This window comes from Sipha flava, unplaced genomic scaffold, assembly GCF_003268045.1.
Source record: "Sipha flava isolate LNK unplaced genomic scaffold, YSA_version1 117_pilon_pilon, whole genome shotgun sequence".
Taxonomy (NCBI): domain Eukaryota; kingdom Metazoa; phylum Arthropoda; class Insecta; order Hemiptera; family Aphididae; genus Sipha; species Sipha flava.
In genome coordinates this window covers 2,044,389-2,067,428 of record NW_020271741.1, presented here as the reverse complement: position 1 = coordinate 2,067,428, position 23,040 = coordinate 2,044,389, and the positions used below count along the sequence as shown (strand labels likewise).

The 23,040-nt window shown below is 26.1% G+C and overlaps 1 protein-coding gene across 1 annotated transcript in view; it reads right to left on the bottom strand.

Annotated features, from left to right (window-relative positions):
* Positions 1 to 4,844: 4,844 nt before the first annotated feature.
* Positions 4,845 to 23,040, bottom strand: part of LOC112693122 (regulating synaptic membrane exocytosis protein 2) — a 199,236-nt gene continuing 181,040 nt past the window's right edge. Inside the window, exons 13-25 of the mRNA XM_025568049.1 lie at positions 21,561 to 21,685; positions 21,394 to 21,506; positions 21,206 to 21,285; positions 20,518 to 20,570; positions 14,864 to 15,069; positions 9,617 to 9,780; positions 9,385 to 9,540; positions 9,146 to 9,325; positions 8,906 to 9,067; positions 8,737 to 8,821; positions 8,582 to 8,640; positions 8,410 to 8,511; positions 4,845 to 5,406 (exon numbers count right to left, since the gene is read on the bottom strand). Of these exons, the coding sequence (XP_025423834.1) occupies positions 5,105 to 5,406; positions 8,410 to 8,511; positions 8,582 to 8,640; positions 8,737 to 8,821; positions 8,906 to 9,067; positions 9,146 to 9,325; positions 9,385 to 9,540; positions 9,617 to 9,780; positions 14,864 to 15,069; positions 20,518 to 20,570; positions 21,206 to 21,285; positions 21,394 to 21,506; positions 21,561 to 21,685 (1,787 nt within the window). The 3' untranslated portion in view covers positions 4,845 to 5,104. The remainder of the gene's footprint in view (positions 5,407 to 8,409; positions 8,512 to 8,581; positions 8,641 to 8,736; positions 8,822 to 8,905; positions 9,068 to 9,145; positions 9,326 to 9,384; positions 9,541 to 9,616; positions 9,781 to 14,863; positions 15,070 to 20,517; positions 20,571 to 21,205; positions 21,286 to 21,393; positions 21,507 to 21,560; positions 21,686 to 23,040) is intronic.

Here is a 23,040-nt window from a genome sequence, read left to right as displayed (position 1 = left end):
AATAAATAATATACATATATAAATGTAAATATAATAAAAATAAAATGTAAAATGTATGTTTAAATATAATTTAAAAAGGATAATTTAAATGTTTTGAAATGTATTAATGAGTGAAATGCTTGGCAATTCAATGCCAATTTTTTTATATTTAGTTCAGAGTTTAAGAGATGAAGGTGTAAGTCTCTTCCTTTGACAATGTCTAGTCGATTTCTTCTATTTTATTATTAAATAATAACGCACTGTGACTGGTATATGTAGTTTATATTTCATAATCACGAATTTATTTAAGAAATCGATAAACGAAAAACAATTACAGATAAATTTTGGTACGTTGCTTTGAACGGAAAAAAAGTTCACCATCCACTAATCGCCCAAAACGAGCTTACCGCTCACCCCCAACCACCCGAAACGAACTCTCCATCCCTTGGTACTCCTTCACTGCCCACCGTGGGGCGATATCGCCCCCTTTGAGAAGCACTGCCATAAACCGCTCTGTCTTCTTCATCGCCATCTGAAATATGTAATTCAAAAACTTCTCAGTTTTATAATAATTTTAATATTCCTTGTCTCGTTAATTTACGTACGAACCATTTTTTAATAATAAAAATATAATAAAAACAAAATTTTACGAAAAAAAAAAAAAATTAAAAAAAATTACAAATTAATGAGGAAAGAACAAATATAATCATATTTGTTCTTTATATGTTTTTGTTCTAAATAATTATTATTATCACTACAATTTATAAAAAAAAACACGTTTTATAAATTGTAGTGATAATAATAATTATTTATTGTACACAAGTGCCACTGTACGAACGTGTCTTAACATTATTTATTTATTATTATTTATTTATATAATATATATTTGTATAATATTATTTATTCATTATTTATTATCATCCATTTCAAATAATAAACATTCTGACACATGATCTCCCAGCGGGTGTAACAGCCGGGAGCGGGAAATGAATGACGAGTATGGGGATAATAACATATGATTCAAACCGTATTAAGTGTTATGATAAATTTATTAGTAATTTTTTCCACTATTTTAGATTTAATATTTTGTTTTGTCTTTGAATATTATAACAATGTGAATAGATTAAGTCTTACATATAATAATTTAAACAGATTTATTAAACAGCAAGTATAAATATAGTTTAAAATAACGAAGCTATATGAATTGAGGAAAGTGATAATGGAATGAATGATGGGAATGGAGCGAGCGCTTAAAAGAAGATTAGAGTGATGCAACCAAAGGTTAGATTACTAGGAAGAAGGAAAGGTCGGTTATAAATGATGTGGTTGAAATCACAGATTGCATCGTCGTGAGATCCAATTCAGTGCTAGGAAGAATTGAGAGACAGCTTATAAAGTGGGTAAATGTCATCATCAAACCCTTAGAAATATTGATAATACTATAAGAAGAATATTATAAGAGAAATATGTCTCATAATTTAACATAAAACTGTATTGTTTAGCAGAATTAAAAATATTTAATGTTTATTGAAAGTATATTTTTTGAGAACATTTCATTATATATAACTTAATAAACCTATGAACTACAAATAAGTGATAGTTAGTATCAATGGTAAATTTTAATTTGAAAAATTACCATTGTAAAGCATTGTTTCTCTTTTGTGTGTGGATTAGACCTTCGCGGGAAATCGTAATAAAAAATACATAAAAATAAACGTGTTTTAATTCATTATTACTATTTTATTATTTCATATTAACTTAAAAATAAAAACGAAAAATTAATAAATTTTCACTGAGCGTTATCATGGTTCTTTTAAGACTATAATATATTCGAAATAATTTATACATTTTTGTGCCATTCACAGATACTTATAATTTTAATACTTCTCAGATTTTGTTTTCGTAAAAATTTCTTTTTATTAATCAAAAATATGTCTTCTTGATTTGGAGTAAATTTGTCAACCAAATACTTTCTTCTTTTGATATTACATTTATAATTGTATAATCATCAATATTGAAAATAATATGTTAAATATTGAGTATTACATTTTTGGAAAAGCCTCATTGAAATGTATTTTATTTCCTTACATAGGTTGCAAATTAAAAACTGCTGTGGTGGATAATTTTAAGTACAATAAATATTACACACCCACACACACAATCACACATATACATATATTCATATCTAATAATATTCTTAATTATATGAATATGCTACCATAATGTTTTGCTTATTATAAATATCACAAATCAATTTTAAATATATAATTAAAATGCAGTATACTATAATACAGGAAATAAAAGAAAAAGGTCGAATGACAGTGAAATATAAAATTGTTCAAAACATATTTATTATTTGATAAATATTTAATTACTAACAACTAATATTTACGCTAAATATATGTATATATACATAAATAACGGATCTGATATTTTAATTATACATAAATCTATAAATTTCTATAATAATAATATATATAATATACTATAATATAGATATTTATATTTTGATTCTGTAGTTTTGAATGAAGATTGTCATGAATTTAATCATATAGTAATTTGAAATACTCTATATATTATATCATTAACATTAAAACAATAAACATTGAAAAAAAAAATTTAAAAAAAAAAATATTCGTCATCATTCAGCAAAAATGTAGAAAACAGATATAAATATAATACAATAAATGGTAACTTTTAAAAATGAATTACAAATTAGTTTGGTAAAATTTGATCTATGACTAGCGAGTACAAGATGAATCATGATGATTCTTTCTTTTTTTTTTTTACAATATTTATACAATGAGACAAACACATACTCAAATAAACTTATACATGGTAATATTTTATAGTTTAGGGTTATTAATATTTCAATTATTATTATTGTTCGTTATTTACGCATTAAAAACCCAAAAGATGAATTTTTAAAGTTAATTACAAAATAAAATCATCCATTGTAATTATCATAAGCATTTATCAATTATACTGACTCGAGATACATTCTCTGAGAATTTGAAAATAAAATTTCATAAATGTTTCTCAATAAAGCATCACTGAATGCATATATTGTATCTAACAAAAATATACTCTCAATACACTAAATGCATATAAATAGTGATGATTACAAACAAATCATTTATGCTAGAAAAGTTATATACTTTTAACGTTTTGATTTTAATAAACAAATTACAATACTAGCTTTATAATAATAACTTAGTGTTTTAACTATGTATAGGGTACCTATATATATATATATATATATATATTAATTATATATTATTAAATTAGACATTTAGTACGTATATTTATGCGATTGTCTCGATAAAATCATTTCAATAAACAGTCAATAAAATACAAAATTTATTCGATGTTATTGTATCACTGTATTAGTTAATAATTTATTTTTTTTTTCGTTCTTCATGTTAGCCCGCCCTTGGATCAAAAACTAAACGTTAGCACATAGTCAGAAAATACATATTTTTTTTAAACAATTCATTATAGAAATATGAATATTTTAAAGGCAATATTATGTTAGCTAAACAAACAGGCGTAAAAAATGTTAAATAATTAATGGGAATGTTAATAATAATAATAATAATAATAATAATAATTCATTTAAATAATTCAATTATTATAAAATATTGAACAAAATAAACTGAAGTATAATGATAACAACTAAACAAAAAACAGTTTTTGGAATCATATGTACACAATTTAAAAATATGTATAAATATATAAACTTTAAGATTTCTGAAACATACACTTGTTCATGTATATTTCACTATAATATATATATTTATATATTAAATAAAATTATGACGTGAACATACATTTTTTCACTATTAAGTATACATCGCAACTAATACTATCCATAATTATAATTATTATATTATTCTAATTACGTTTTATAATTATAAATCTCAATATTTTTTTATAGTTTAATTGCATAGAATTAATTATGACAATGTATTATTCAACCATTCTGTTTCTAATAAATGGTTCCATATTTATATTATGGTTTGAACATAATTTATTTTTTTTATGTCACTCATAGCAGATATTTTATAACTATAATTTATTTCTGTTCTAATGCGTGTTATTGTGTTATTATTTTGATATATTATTATTATTATTTTGTTATAGCGAATAACTTTATCGTTTTTTACGGTACTATTTGATTATCTGTATGCATAATTACATTAAATTATACACGTTATATACTAAATACAGTACTGCGAATACATATAGAACTCATAAACTTATTTTAGGTTGTAGTTTTATGTATTTCAATACTAAATATCTTCACAGTAAATACAACATAGGATTACAATAAACTTGTGATCTATATATTTTATTATAATATTACGATGAAGTATCTAATGATTAACATTGGTTATTTTAATTTTGTTAAAATTATATCACTTAAAATCTAGCACATATTTTCCTATAGGTAAAGTGATTTATCTTTATTTTATACTATTTTACCTTCTGATTTAGTTGCTGTATGTTATTATTTTAATTTTTTTTTTTTTTAATAAAATATTTATTTTAATTTAATCTTACATAATATGTATATCAATATGAAGTTTACAATATATTTTTATTTTATGTCGAATGTTCATTGGTAATAGTTGGAAGAAATATAGAAACAGGTATGTAAAAAGCTAAGTATAATGAAAAAACGGAATGACAGAATTAAAATTATTAATCAAATTATTATTACGTGCTGTAATAATGTAGTTCAATTTTAAAATAATTGTTATAAGATTGAGAATTTAATTTGGAATTAGAAATAAAATTTATGTACCTGAATAACATTTAACATATTAAACATTAATATAAATCCAGATACGAACAAATTTTAATATATAAATTTGTGTTTTTTATTCCTATATTATAAATTATTAATATACATTGCATTATTGGAAGTTAAAAATTTCACTGATTTTTGGAAGTAAGAGTATTAGATACAGAAATGATAATATTTATATATATATATACGTTATAAGATTGAATTACAGAGTTAAAACAATCTTAAGAGAATGATGGAATTTCCCATTTCCCAATATGTCAGAACTTGGGCGTTCATAATATTTATTTATAAGTGACATTTCACGGCATGGCGTCACGGAGAATCGTTCGAGTCTGAACCCAAACTTTGTATGGGAAAAAGAGGATACCATCCTTCAGTAATCTGAGTGAGCTTCAGAGCGTCAAGTGTAACTTCCGCACCACCAAGGCCTTGATTATGCTCGAAACCTTTTTGTCGCTCCCAAAGCATTACTAGAAGTGATCTTCCCAATACGTCACACGCAGAGTACCTAAGTGTTTGATTGTATTCTGGATTGCAGTTGTGCCGGACCACGCGAGTTTTACGTTTTTGCAACCAGCGATCGTTCTCTCGGAGATACATTTTTACGTAAGTATCTAAACAGAAATAATAAAAAAAAAAATTATAATCAGCATCATATTAGTTATTGCTATTTCATATCACTATTTTAATTCAATGAGTTAACGAGATTAGATGAAGTTTGTTGTCAAATGGTTTTTACTCAAATAATATTAAAGAAATTTCTTTTTCATTAATTTGAGGTTCGATTCATAAAACATAACTTATCTGTATTTGTATTCATCAGGTCATCTTCAAATTTTAAGTTTATTCACGTTTTAAATTAATGAACAATTTATAAACCTATCTTTTACTTTAACAGTCAACTTTATTTACAAAAATATATAAAGTATATAGATAACATACATCGTCACCATCATGACTAAATGCAAAAAGTGACAAGTCTAATAACATGACCATTTTAATCCTTATAGTCCTCCATCATTGTGAAAATAAAATGAAAACTCCAAAACAGTAAGGAGTTTTTGTATTTTGACTAAATATTTAAATTATTTTTTTTCGAGAAAGAACTGTCCAAGTATATTTCATAATTTTTTACGTATAAATAATATTACATTAAATTATGACCAAGTGTAGTTGGACAGTTTTTTCACAAGAAAATGTCGACGTAAAAATCCCCAAATTGACACAGTGTTATTTTTCATTATCAATTATTGATATTATTATTTTTAAATAAAATCACAAAGTTTTCGTACGTATAAAACCGATTTGCATGATATAATTATTGAAAAACGAATTGAAAGTATTCTAGTATAGGAAATTTCATTTAAAAATGTAAAAATTGACATTTAAATTGAACAAAAAATTAAAGAGGAAGTAAAAGAATATGATAAATTATTAAGATGGAGGCGAAGTTAGCAGGGATAACGGAAGCGAAATGTTAGTGCTAAAAAATTAAATTTAAAAGACCATTAACTATCGACTGTTCAATATGCAAGTTAAAATATATGTTAAGTTTTGATGAGGATAATAGAATTAAATTATGTAAGAAATGTCGGTCCCTTGATTATGCGCAGCAAATATATATTATCTTAACACGTTTTTTTCAATATTTTCTTAAACAAATAGGCCTATGTCATTTATTTTAGAAATAATAAACAATGCTCTAAAATATAAAATTATTTAAAAGATGACTTTCTTCTTTGTGCTTGCAAACATTTTTTTTTTTTTTAAAGACCCTGTTAATAAGGCATAATTAAGCTTTTGATAAAGCTTTAAGGAGTATAACGAAACTACTATAATGCATAATTATACTGATAATAGAGGAAAAAATGAATTAGTTAATAATATAAGTACTAAGGTATTAAATTCAATAAAAAAATCCCATACAAAAGTTTCCAACAGTTGAATCACACCACTGTCGGTTTAATATAAAACAAAAATATTTAGATCCAATGTTATCAATTTAAAAAATTCACGAGTTTTACGTTCAAGAATTAATCGAAAAGGGAAATTAATTTACTTGCTCAATTACCTACTTCCTTCTATTTTTAGAAAATTATAATTTAAATTATTAAATAAATATTTGAACCTAAAAATATCAATACTTATAGTTCAGAAATTTAAAACTTTCGAAAAATCTGTTCAAGAAAACGTAATAATAAATTATGAAAATATATTAGAAGAAAGTATGAGTTATTTGCTGCCAAAAAATTAGATGAGAAATGTACAACTTTTAATTAATATATTTTAGTATATATAATCTTATATTATACGATTTTGCTCTTCTAAATATTGCATTTTGTTATTTTTATATTAAGTTTTATAAAAACAATAAATTTATTATTTTTTTCGATTTACTGTGGTAATAATATTATTGAGCTCTTGTTTATTATTATTAAAATACTTTATTTGATTTCATTTTTACAGTCAAAATTATCCGTCTCAAAAGTGCTATAAAAATAATATTATGTTTATTACATTATTTTTCAAGTTCTATATTGCATTTACTTTTTTTACAAAAAAGTTTCCATTGTATTATTTTAACTGATTATTTTTAATAACACAAATTAAAAAAAAAAAAAATTGTTTTGTTTTATCATAAAAAATAATAGTTTTACATTTTAAAATATTTGTTGACAAAATTAGTAAAATGTCATTTGGTAATTTTATCTTATATTTTTTTCAGATTTTTAAACTACTTCCTATATTATTATAAAATATAAAATTGGACAATTCAGTTTTAAAATTATTTAATTTTTTATGGATCTTATAACGCAAAAATTGTTAAAAATTGTATGATTTTCTAGACCTTTTTTATGAATTACTTTATACCCTTTTTACCCTCTTTGTGAATACTGAATTGTAGTTTATCAAAAAAGTAAACGTTTCACTTGGACACTTTTTGCATGACGTTGAAAATGTATTGGTATTGACAATTATATTATGTGTATTTCTAGTAGAAATAAGTCACACATTTTTTTTAATGTAGTCTTTTTTTTGTTCTGTTACATTTTTGAAGAGTGAAATATGAATATAATATTCATACCTGTATACAGGTCATACTATTACAATTTGAAGGGATATTACATTGTATTATGTAATATTATGTGCTCCCGTCAAATACGCTACTCATGCACCTCTCTAACCACGTGTTCTCAAAATAATCTGTAATTAGTTGTGAATTTGCACCATTCTTAATATAGTGTTTTGAATTAATTAATTCTTCAAATACAGAAATAACGCTAACAGTGATATACAGGTGTATAATGACAATAGTTGATCATTGTTTTTCTCGGAGAGAAAATATTATGTCATGGGAATGTCTATTTTTGAATTAACTTGTTTGATTGTATAACATGCTTATTGAGTGAATTTAAAAAACTATTCATGAACTTACAAATAATAATCAAGTGAGGTATTTTGTCATAGAGTATTCGTGCCAAGGGATCTTTAGGGATGGTTTGGCTAAGATGATTTTCTCCGGAATATAATGTTGTCGTGAAATGTTTTATTTTACATAAGTTTGATAAATTAATTTATCGAAACGACGGTTCCGTATAATGAAAAATTATGCATACCTGGTGGTGAATCTTCAGCTCTGATACCACGCGCGCAGACAACGTCTACTTCCAGTTGACCTTTCGTCATTAGTAATCCTAGTTTTAATTCAATATGGCAACCTGTTTTGGATGTCAAATGTAATTAGCCATAGTTGATTTATCAAATCACACAATATTCAAAAACCATTACCTGAGATTAAACCGTAACCTCGTGGCATAATCTGGCCTGGGCCCAAACGAATGGGGTCACTGAAATACAAATACAAATTTAATCAAACCAAATTGTATAAAGCACACTGAAGTAACACGATTAATACAATCGATTATATAATTCATATTACGCACCCAACAGGTTCGTCTTCGTAATATGACGTTGATTCGGGTTTTTCCATAACGGCATCATTTCGAGGTCTGATTGACAAGCTACCTCCTTTTCAAGAGAATAAAATGTATTTTACTTTACGTAACAAGCCACTGTTAAAATATACAATATTATAAAAACATGAGAAATTACTTCGCATTCCTCTTTTATCTCCACTGATGCTCATACTGCGACCGAGTAACTCTCCTTTAACTGCTTTTAAATTTTTTAGAATCTCATCTGGATCTTGACGAGGCGTACACGAACTTCTACGACGACTTCGATTTGTGTACGGAGTTGATGTTAGCTCGGTATCTGTAAAATTAGCGAAATTAATGCATGGAACCCGGGGAAAAAAAAAAAAAAAACATTATATAATAAACAAAAATATACCTTTTTCCGTATTTTGGGTAGACTGGAACGAGCTGCGACGAGAACCGGGCAATGATCTAGAAAAATCTTTGTTTAACTGATACGGTTCAACGTCTAATTGTTCCGACTGGCTAGAACCTCGCCGAGAGTTTGCCATGTACGCATGATCCGGATGCAAAAATCCATCGAGCTCACGTTCCTCTGAAATACTCGTATGGTTAATTTTTTTGTTTTTTACCGGGAGAAAACTCGTAATATACCTGATACAGAACGAATTTGGCTTCGTAATCCTTTCCCCGTGTCCGAAATCGAGCTTCTGGGTGATTTAGAGGCCTTACTATGATTCGGCGATTCTAGTTCATACCATATCATTGCGTTGTCTAGAAGAGTGTTTTGTAAGTTTACAACGAATTCACCTGGAAACATTACGGCGTCAGTCAAACTTAAATCATTTATATATAAAAATGTATAAATATATAATGATTTACTTACCCAATATCACGTCTTCTTTGTCAGGTCTATAATCGTACAGTATAACTTCCATTTGTTTTTCAATTAACGTCTCTGAACGAACGTTCGGCATTTCAAGTGTTGTGTTCCATATTGGGTTCAGTGAAGGTTCTGCGATCTCGGTCTTTACGATATTTGTCTCTACACTATATCATTAACACAAATGGAAAAATAGTTTTAATTGAATAAAGTTTAACTAACGAAAAGTTATTTTTGCCCTACATACAACAATGCTGTGACAAATAAATATATTTTCGTGGTAAAAATATGTACATATTTTCTCATTTCATTGACTATATTATCGGCTTTATTAACAATATTTTTAAATAATAAAATAATAAAAATTTAAATTTAAAATAAAAATTGGTGAATAGTTAACACTCGTGAATTAATATATAATAAAATAAAAATAAATAGTTTGTATATAGAAATAAATAAATGCTTATCCTGGAGTATTATTACATTTGTAGAGTACGACCAATATCGAATTAAAAATTCATCATTCATAAATTAAGATTTTATTGACTTTGTATGTACTTATGAATTTTTAATTCAAAACCAGGTATACTTAACAGATATAATAATCCTCCGGTGTTAGAATTTATTTATATATACATAATAATTGCACCTATATTAGGTAACATAATATTTTAAAGTGTTTTATCAAATTTAAAAAAAAAAAAATTTCAAAAATTATCAAATTATTTTAACCAGAAATTAAAATACATAAAAATAAAATGTATAGTAATTAAAAATATTGAAAATTAAAGTAAAATAAGTACTGTAGAAACACTTTGTAATTTTGTTCATTACATTTTAGGATATATCCCAGATTTTTTCATTTTAAATGAAAACAGGATTTTATTACAAAGCTTTCTATATATATAATGAATTAATTTAAAATTAAAAATATGTTTTATTTTGCATGAATAATTAAAAACAATTGACACAAAACTATAAATTATAGTAGTTAATAACATATTGCTGTTACCCTGCGTTATAAGTTGGAATGAACTCAAAGAGGCAGTTAAGTATAAATATAAAGAATAATAAATAATATTGCTCCAATCCTGTACCAAAACTCGAACCAGATTGTATTTGAAATACGGAATAACTTATTAATACATAGTATTCCGTAGATATTTAGCCTTTCAAGTTTAAAAGTTATTATAAATAATTTAATTTTCTTTATTTTATATTTTTTATCTCAAATATACAATTTTAATTTGTCAGACATAAACTTAATATTAAAATATTTTAAAATAATCATCTTATACTTAGAATTATTATTTACATTATTATGTACTAATTTATCATGCTTTATAATGATTGCTCTGAAATATCGAAGAACCATCATAATTGTATTAGGAACTAGGAAATATTTTCAACCCGAGTACAATAATTATATCAGATATTCTAAACTATTTGTAATCTACATCTTAAGTTTTTTTATTTGATTTTAGTTAATTTGTTTTATTAATTTATTTTTATAAACCCACTTAAGAATTCGTATCTCAGCAAATTCATTATCCTTTTAGTGCAAGTTATTTCGAAGACCTTCATTTTTGTATAACAGAATTAGTTTATAACTTTATAACAATACATTTTAATGTTTCATTCGATTACAACTTTTGTTCAATCAGTATATAATTTTTAAAAATAGTGTTAAATGTTAGTTCGATTCTAAATACATTATTCAGAAGACAGGTTTTTAATTTTGTTAAATATTTTTGCCTTGTTATTCTTATTTACAAACACTTTCATGTATAGTAAAATATTTTACGTAGGATTTCATTATAACAGAAAGAAATCGAACACAAGAAGTACTTTAAATAAGTCATTTTAAATATTGGAATATTGACACGAATGCTACTATATTGCATGCGTATTGCGCCGTGTTTAAAATGTGTTGGTGCATATTAATGAACGAAGTGAGTAGTTATCATACCAATATTTTATATTCCAACCAAAGTGAATAGCTTTTTGATACAATATAACGATAATGACAGCATATGACATGATTTTAAATTTTGAGTTTTAAAAGAAACGTATTTGTTCTTTAGTCACTGGTTTTAATTTACTGACAATTTTTTTTTTTTTTAGTATTATAAATATAACATTACAGTGGATTAGATCTAATTTGATCTTTGTTTGATCAGAAAAAATATTTTAAAATCATTTATATTTTTTTAACCAACCAATTAGTTTTTTTTTTTAGTTTTTTTATTAAGCTATGGCAACTTAAGACAATGAAAGTTAGATATTATTTTAATACGGTAGTTTTTTCGGATTGGTTTATTTGTGTGGCCAAAGTTAGGTGGAGAGAGGATTAGCAGCTTCTTCTTTCTGAGCTATCGACTCGTCTAGAAAAAGAAAAAACTGGCAACCGGCGACTACGACTTTAGACATAAACATTGTATCCTACTCGGTAGCGACTCATTCCAGAGGATTTTGTGAAAAGCAGAAAAAATTAATATACGCTTGTACAATATCAATTCAACCAAGTGAATGGGATTTATACAATTATTATTCTTTCGGTTAGAATAGTGACATTAATTTAATAAACTTAATTACAACGGTGTTTTATTTTATTTTTTTTTATCATTAAATCTTTATTGTGTAACAGTTTTTCAACTGAACATGTCTGTAGTGATATTTTTGGAACACATTAAGTTTGTAAACACAATACGTTCTAGAAAATCGACACATGCATTGAATTATTGTTCGAATGGAATACGATATCATTGTTTATAACTAAAAGTTCACATTTCGGTGAACACTTATGTCATATTTTTGATATTTTTTATGAAGAAATGACCATACAATAAAATATTATTAACACATTTAAATAATTCAATAACATTATGGAGAACAAAACTTATGGTATAAGATAATATGCAAATTATATTATAACTGTGTTTTAGTATGATAATTATATTTTGAATAAGAATTTAAAATAGATAGTATATCAAAAATAAGCTAATTTTTATATTGTTATGCTAAATATTACACAAGTAACGATAATTTATTAAAGTTATAATTGTTTTTTTAAATCATGTAATTTTTTTGGAAACATCAAAAATATAACTAATAATTCTAAATCTTGATGGTGATGGAAACAAAAATGTTTAATATCAAATTACTCTTACATAGCGTATAATACTCGATATTTTCAATTACATTTAGTTATTGTTATTTAGTTTTCAAAACTGATGAGTTATAGTTATACTTATGAGTTTATTAACATATAATAATTTAATTGTAATGTGTTTCGTATATTTAACGATGTACGAATAATTTAAAGGCAATAAAACAAATTTACCGTAAAATAAAAAGCCGGTAATATTTTTTAATAACATTTGAAACCATAATATGTGAGGGTTGTGCATTTTTATTTTATTTATATTAAGAACAGATATTCTTATAAAATAAAATAAACTTTTTTATTAATTAACTAACCACGCTATGATATTTTTTAAGATGCATAAAATAATATATAGTAGACACCAGGTTGAAATTAAATTAAATTAATTTAATAATATTTGAATAGTATAAAAGTCTCTGGATTTCTGTGGGTAAAAAAAATAATACATACATTGATTTTGCGTCGATAGGGATGAACAATGGTCCGTCAATTAAATCCGTGCGTAAAATTAACTAGTTCGTAAGCAGAACAAAATTTCTATATTGAATGTAGATTTAATGAAAATATTGTGTTATAGTAAATTTATAAAAAAATTTGAACGCCAAAAGCGTTAATTATTTTTCAATTTCTGTAGTATTAGTTCTAGAGAAATATGCATCCTTTAAAATCTTCAACACCGGAGCTATTATTTACATTATTTATAAGTATTTATTTTCATCTTCTTATGTACCTATAATAATGTATAAAATAATGTCTTATGATGAAATAAAAATAAGTTGACATAAATCTATCGAAAAGAATTTGTTAATATATATTTTATAAATATTTTAATCACTTTTATCAATAATTTCCATGATACAAATATACTATACATTTAATTAAATTTTAAAGTATTATATATTTATTGGTATTTTAAATTATGATGCATATATGATATTTTCAAAGTGACTTGTAAACTTACTTCATTTTAAAATTGCTCATGTAAATTATTTTCAAAACATTAAGTAGTACAATTCAATCACTCCATCTCATTTTATTGAAATAATACTTCATTAATCAGTTTTTGAATCAACTGCAGCTTGGTTAAAATAATGTCTGTAGTTGGGAGTTAATATTCTATATGGCATAGTCCCTGCTTATGGTTCTTGTACATTTATACGTTATAGTAATAATTTCAGTCATTTATAACTCAAAGGTTCGTTATTCATTATAATGGAAGTTTAAACTCGTATTAATTAAACATACTATACTGAAATACTATTCAAATATCACAGAAAACGTTTCAATAGAATTGAAACTTTAAGGCATAACATGTAATTAACTTACTTAATAGTTATAGACATCTGGAAACCATTAAACGTATGTGTTTATAGGAATATAATTTAGAGTAGTTACTATTAAAGTATAAAACAAGGAAAAAATCAAGAGCATAATAAAGATAATTAAATTTAAATGATAATTTCGTGTGCTCATATGATGTGCGTATACAATATGCAATACTGTGTTCATTAAAAAATAAATAAAACACATTCACAAAAAAATATTATTTTTTATCGAAATCATTTATGCACGTTTTCAAACTTTAACATATAATAATATAACATGTTCAGAAGTGTAAACATTTTAACGTGTTCCACTATTAAATAAATAGAACTTTTAAAAAAAGTCATTTTTAAATTAGTTTTTTATTGGATTTTGATTTAATTTGCTTCTCCAGACCGGTACTTATAATTAATATACATTTTTGATTTTCATATGTTAATTATTTTCGATTTTTTTCCTCCCCAATTACATGCGTGTAAAATAATGAACATATAAGTTAATTAATTATGATTGAACGTAAGTGTCTGACATGTATGATGTTAAAGTCGACACAATTAATAGGTTTAACTATTAAAAATCTATATAGTTTAATTGTGAAGTACATTTATTTTATCAAATATAAACGATAAATACTTTAATAAACGCTATCGAGCTTAAAATACAAAATAATTTCCAGTAGATTCGAGAATACCGTGAATATATTATTCGAAAGGTATTGAGCTTTAGCAGTTGTGATATTTTAGTAATTTTATTATACTCACGTGAACGGTAGAAGCTTTATTTGTAGATATGCTTCAGGCAAGGAACCATAGTCCGCGTCGTTTCTCATCTGTAAACCGTTAGCTGCCAGAACAGATATGGCCAATTCATTTTTTCCATCTCTGTACCAGACTTGCATTTGAATACCACCAATAATATTTCTTTCTCGGATCGAATCTTCCGGGATCGCCTGAGCAACGGCTGTTGTCTAAAAAAATCCATAATCTTATAACATAAACATATATTATAAGTACAATTTTAATAATTGTATGATAATGACTATAGATTATGCATGCAGAAAATAGTATAGTGGTAATAGAAAAGAAAAGAGAGCTTATATTCCTAATCGATTTTAAATAAATTCATATCATTATGATGATAAAAAAGTTTGATTTGTTTGAAAAATAATGAATTATTTCATGCAAAATAAAATAAATAAAACAATAAGATTGATTTTTTTCTAGATTAAGCTACAGTGTATTTTCAAACTAATATGAAAACGATTTCTACAAATGAATAATGATTTTTTTTTTTATGTAACGAAATAAATGGAGAAGCATTCATGCTTAAAGCAATATATATAAAATAAAAAATACAAACAATTTGAAAAATATGACTACACATATTATGTATTTATGATCGTAAATGTAGTTATATGCATATATATATATAGTAATGTACAAAACTTGGTGTGAATAAACAACTAACTTAACTAATATACCTATAGGTGTATAAAACTATAGTCAGTAGAAATACACGTCATATATAAGTGTTTGTACAAAAATATGAATTCAAAGGCTGTTATATGGGGTGGGATTAAATGCGTATTCTATGGGTGTTACATGAATTATGTGACTAATGGTATAATATATTTAAATTAAAAAAAAATAAACAAAAAAAAAAAAAACAATCTTTCGATGATTTCGAAAGATAATATAGTAATTGATGTATTGGCACGATTGCGTACAACTAACAACACAATATGGGAATATATGTATATTACAAACATTATTGTTCTTAAGACATATAACAGTGTAGGGCCTAATGTTAAAATTAGGTGAATAAATGTGTTCCTAACTTAATTTGCGTAAAACAATGTGTAAAACAATCACAAGGATGAATATCCATGTATAATAGTATAATAATATGACGTAGTAATAATAATAATAATAAGTAATTGAATAACAAGCTGCAAGATGATTAAAAAAAAAATAATAAATAAATAAAAAAAAGTAGTTTTTATATTATATGTAATATGTATGAAAAAAATGTACGTTACATGTCAAGCACACGACGAAAAGCTGAAAATAGTATACAAAGAATGGTTGCATAACGGAGTTTAGCAAACCATGACTATGGTCAATTATTTAAAAAGCGAATTGCCGTTTTCCTTTGCAAATGTCACATTACGAAATTAAATCATATTTTACGAGTTAAACGTTTCAAATATATCGTAAAAAGTATGACGTATTGTTTGTGTTTTTTTTTTTAAAAAACATTCGGTCGCTCATTTCGAGCGGTTGTTTTTTTTTTTCCAGAGTCCCAGTGCAACCAAACAACGAATCGCCGTTCGAGTATACTGTGCGTCTACAAAAAATACACTATATTGTGCAAAACACGCTCATGAAAACGAGTTGGAAAAATCGTAAAAATGATCGATCAAGTAACATTTGCCGTGCTCGTGCGCCGTGTGGAAAATATCGACTTGACGCATTCCCAGGGTTGTCGCAAGGAAGCAGGAGGCAATGGGGGCATTTCGCCCTAGGCCCTAGTCTAAGAAAATTTAAAGGAATCCTCATGTAGTATTATTTTTTTTTTTTATGAAATATTAACAAAATTACTGAAATAAAATTAATTTTTTTCTAAACAGTTATAAATGTAATTTATTATAGTTACTACCAGAGTGCGACATAATTCCATTCAAATTTACATGAAACTTCGCTATCGCAAGTGTCGACGCGACGGCATCCAAGTGTTTAATTTCCCAAATTATCCAGGAATAAATTTAATTTGCATTAAATGTGTTTACTCGTACAACGTTGTTGAGAAGTTATTAAAAACGTAATTCATTGTACCGATGCATTTAAACGACTTTGATCGGTTGAAGAGTAAAAAACTATTTTCACAGACAGTTTTCGAACTCTGTTCGCGTGTTCCTTGCCGTACTCGTATACCGTTGTGATAATTAAGGGGGGATGACCCGAACCAATTCGCCAAAGAAGGCTCTGAGAATCCTTAAGAACGGCCCTGTGTATTTCGGTTCGCGACGGAAAACGACGAACGATGATAGCCTTGCGTGCGGGGATCGGATAGCGTACAGTAACCATTTGAAACGTGCGCGACACGTGCTGCACTAGGCGAGTTTGGAACGGTCGAGCAATCCCGTTTCGCACGGAACGATTTGTTTTATTTTTATTTTCCGCAACGGTTTATTACGCCATCGTGTCATTCCACCACCCGGCCCACGCCGCGCACGTGAAAGCCTACGCGGTCACTTCCCGTCCGGGGGCGAAACGAGAATCGATTGGGAAAACAGCAGAACGCAGTCAACAGAGTACAACGGGACTCATCGTTCCCCAGAAAATTAGTCATAATTTGCTTCGATGCGTGACAAGCAAGGTGTGAGTTCTTCGTATCGAGTGAAGTATGTAAAATACATATACATAATATTTATACGAAGATATATATATATATATATATATATATATATATATATATGTGTGTGTTTTAAATGACGGTGTATAAGAAAAACAAAAAAACTTACATGTTCAAGGGTGAGCTTGGTGTGTCCAATAACGGTGATACTCACAAACACACAAGTATACAATATAATATATACGTGCGTGTGTGTGTACGTGTATATATATATATGTTATTTTAATCTTCCGACTACTTAATATTCAATTTTTTTTTTTTAACAGTTTTTATTACTATATGTATTATAAGTTAACGGAGAAAGCTGGCCGACCAATTGTGTCCTCTTGCAAGTTACTGCTGCCCGTACAGTTGTTCAAAACAGTAGATATATTTTCTCTATTAATCGGTACGCTTGACATCGAAAACTACATAAAATCATCCGTTACTGGAATGGAATGTATTTATTTATTTATTTATTTTTTTTTTTTTACAAACATAGTTCTGAATATTTGTCTAAATATTAAACATTTGAGTAAATGCAATTATAATTATTAATTAAATTTTTTTCATGGAATAATAAAAATACTGCCAATAACATTAGTTAATATGTATTTATTACTTGTACCTAAATTTTTTATGTATAACAAAAACAATATTTTATTATGATAATCTAAACTAAAGTTTTAACTATTATTTCGTCAACATTAATGTTAAAATTAATGCTAATCATACATGATAAAGACCACATTTGGTTGAATAAGATGTACATCTCAAATAAATGTATTTAAATATTATCGTATATTTTACTAAAAAAAAAAAAAAAATAGAATGAAATCAATCAATCGTCTAAAAAAAGGAAAAGAAATCCGTCGCAGTCAATGACATGGCATAAAAAGTAAATTTCACGGTAAGAAGATAGCGAACTGATTTATTCTTAATAAATCTTATTGAAATGCTTCATTACAATACTGTAAATTAATAAGTTAAGCCAGTGAAGTGCACTCCAAAGCCATTCTGATAACAACGAGAAATAGAAAAAAAATTTTAAAATATTTAAATCAGTATACGATTGATTCGTTAATTTAAAGCATATTAAAAAATATATATTGTTATAAATATTAGAAATAAATCAAATATTTTTGAATTATTTGTAGTGTAATATTTTTTAAATAATTATATTTATCTTGATATATTTTTTAAACTTTAAAATTAAATGTTTTAGTTATGTTTATATTCATATGTTATATTGAGGCACATCAAATATTAATAACCAAATTATAACTTTAATACATTTTCAACAAAACGGAAAAAATATAACTGCATAATAAGAAAATGTTTTAAAACCTTATGTCCCATAAGATTTAATTTAAGCATATATATTATGTATTATTTAATATAAAATTGTTATCAACAAATATACAACTAATACTTTTTCTAGTATTTTATTTTGTAATAATATAAATTTTTCATAATGTACAATATGATTTCAAAGAAAAATGCTACAATTAATGTGCAAAAAGTAATATCTAATAATATATTTTTTCGATATATTTAATTCAGTTTATAATATATGTTTATGTAGATTGCAGAATACAAAAAACAATGAATTCGGAGATAAAATTGATAATTTTTTATGTTTCTAACAATTTTTAATAGGTATTTGATGTTATAAAAAACTAACCAGAAAGTCAGTATGACCAAATCATTTTTTAATTTTAATTAAAGACGTTTCAATGTACTAAGATTCGTAATAGAAATTATTTCTATTCATATTTTAAAACCTTTTTACCATAAAATTTTTTTAGATACCAACGACGGATCCTTTTCCTTTAACTTAACGTACTAGTATATTGGACTTATTTACATACTATGAATTATTATGAATTATACATACATTTGTTTCTTTAAATAATATATATTTTATATTATATTATACATTACGTATCGAATAAATTTAAGTATAATGTACCAATAGTATAGACACTAAATATATGTATATATTTATACGCGTGTATATATATGTAAATTACCCTTGTTTAACAGACATGATATTTTAACAATAGTAAATTTAACAATGATTTCTTAAAAATATTCGTTAAATACATCAAACTATAATAGAAATATTTTAGTAAAACGAACTGTCTGAGTAAATAGTGTTATTAATTACAATAATTTATTTTGATATCTATAAAACTTAGTATTTTTCCAAAGTGATAAATTGATATAAATACAGTTATCATAATTTTAATTATGAACATATAAATCACATAATATAGGCTAGGTGAATATGTCTGTAATTAATATTTTCTTTTCTACTGCTAATGAAAACACAAAATTCAGTCTTACATACAATAAGAGAGTAGTAGTTATGTAAAGTATTGTTCATAGCAAAGAAACTTTGGGAGAATTCAGGGGTTTCGATATATTATTGTTCTGATGTAGCACAGCCTTTGAGAAGCAGCCATTTGATTTATTGTATCTTTTATTTAATATTACATAATTTATCAGTACGGTCTTATACATTAAAAGTAGATGTAAACTGGCCTATTTACAAAAATAATACCGGCAAAATAACGAAATAAAATCATAATCAAATCAAAACGCACGCACTATCTACTTAAATCAACATACAGGAAAAATTAACATCGTCCTTCAGAAATATACAATTAATATTATACAAGCAATAACGTCAAAGTTATTTGATAGTCATCATAGTAGAATTTATTTATTTATATGGGTAATAAACATATTGAAATAGTAATAATTATTATACGTATCATCTGTTTTTACCCTATGAATATCTAAAAATATCGTATTAATGTATTACATTAAGATTTGAGAGAAATAAAATAAAATAATAATAAAAACACACGGTTAATAGATATGTTACAATTTTTGAATACTGATAAATCATGGTATGATTTTTAAGTCTAAAAATATGAACCATTCACAAGATAACATTTCTGAAGGATCGAAACTACTATACTGTACATTCACCGTTAATGTTTAAATTCTATACCGGAGTCTTAGGTAGTTTTCTTCTCGTCGGGGACGCCGGAGAGTCTGAACCATCTGAAACGTCGATTTAACGATTGTTTTTGTTTTTATTTACAAATAAATATAATTATCACTCAAACCTCAAGAAAAGTTCTAATAACGTCACCCTATTTAACTTTAATTCTATAAAAATCCCTCCACAATATAGGTATCTTATATTTCTTACTTACTAATGTATTTTTATTTGTATTTTTTGTGTCCCCATACATCATTCGAGGATAAAATATAAAAACAGTGTAGTTTTAAAGTTAAGTTTTATGGAGTGGAGACGAGGGGTATTAATAACACGATGAATAGCGGAATTGCGAGGGTGTGATTTTTCCGTGGGAGTACCAAACTACGTTAATAAATTCCGCAGTCAGGAATGTTTTGCACTTCTGCCCCGTTGGTTCAACGAATAATAATAACACTGTGCGATTTCATTAAGGCAAACTCGTCACTATACGTCGACGTTTTCATTATCGTCGGTTCTCGTCGGGAAATATTTTAATAGAGAGTAGGGCTGCATGGGATGGATATATAAACAAGTGCGAAATGTGCCATCACTAAACCGATGATGCTCTACCATTATAATGTTTTCTAGTTAAATTAAACGTATTATTTTTACGAACGGACGTGAAAAGTTCGGAAAACTATATTAATAATCTAACCTAGTTGCAAACCCATCGCTTCGCCAGAGTTCTTTCTCGACGTCATCGGCCCGGGCTCATCGAGCAGGTCACAAATCCGTCTGCAAACATTCAGAAGAATTTTGTATGGTCAACTGAAGTGTGTCTATCGTGTACACGATAAGTGTACAGGGCTTGTGGGCGACATGACGGGACGGAACGATACTTACAATTCATATCCTTGTTCCACCAATAATTCCACCACGTCACCCGAACGGTCGATAATGTTGCACACCTCTTCAAAACTACGATTGGCCAACGACATGCCAGCCCATTCTAGGACCTACGAAATGATTTGTGTAAGCTATCGCCAACGATCGAGACATTGTGGATTTACCTTATCTCCTTGTTGAAGACCAGATTTCTCGGCCGGGCCGCCCGGAACGGTCCACACAATCGATGCGAACATCTGTCCGTCTGGGCCGATCTTACCTCCCACGACTCTCATTCCAAATCCCCGAGCTGAAAAAAGAATAAAAAACATCGTGGAACTTTGTCATTACAGTTATCTTTGACAGCTCGAAGAGAAAAAAAAAACTTTTAAGTGTAAATGGGACGATTTTAACGACCAAGATTCCTGTACACCGAGTAATCAAACAAATTGAGCGAGGCCCCACTAGGGGTTTTTTTAGTCATTCGAATTATTCAAGTTATTTTATCTTTCCGATGTACCCTGCTGTCGAAAGCAGCATAATTAGTATATATTTCAAGTTACATTTAACTGTTTCGTCTGTCTAAATAAATTTCAAATGGTTTTCCTTACGTACTATATTAGTGTTGATATTTATTCAGAAAGTCAATTTATTTAAGTAACCTCGATGAATAATGCTGATAATAATTTTATTGGTGAATTGTAAAAACATGATTTATACTGTAGGATTTTTAATAATTTTTAACACCTTTGAACTAAGTTTAATTAGGTGCTAACACAGCAAATGTATAATTTTGGCATAATTTTGAGAATAATTATGAAAAAAAAAATTAATAAAAGTTAAGTTTAAGTATATCAAACAATGTTAAATATATACCTTGTCCTTATCATTAGTAATTGAAATGTAAAGCGTTTTAATTAATAATTACCAATTGAAGATTTCCTGTAACTTAATAAGATTTTTTCTTACATCATAATAATGTTGAGTAATTTTATAATCTCGATAAAACCCTTATAAAAAATGTCATTATTTCCTACCAAATGAATTTTGGTCCAATAAAAATATTAGAATATAATTGGGTAAAAGAAAATCACAAAATTAATCACCCTTTTCACAATTAAAATACGCCACTGGTGTACATATAAATCAATAAATAAATTTAAAAAAATGTTTTTCTACTTTAAATCTATATTAAAAAATACTAATTTGAAGATAAAATTATCCTACTTTATTGTTTTACGCACCTAGTGTGTCATAATAGAAAATATTTAGTAAAAAAAACTTTATTATGCAGTGTTTAAACATTTGTAAATACAATGAATAACAATATACTAACATACATGATAAAATTTCAGTATGAGTTCATGGGTACATATGATTGAATTTTTGGAGTTTATCACTAACTAAACTTTCCTCTTAATAGATAATTTCATTTAAAATTAAAGAGAATTTTGATAAATTCGATTTGTATAAGGACATATGGTATATTGTATATAGTGGTTATTAAAATACGTTATACGTTATTATTACTCTAACATACCTAATCAAATTTATTGAAATAGGTATAATTGTATACGTTTTTAATGCGATTTAATAAAATATTATTTAAAAAATTAAAATATTAATTCAAAATTATAAATATATTTTTTTGTTGTTTTGCTTTGT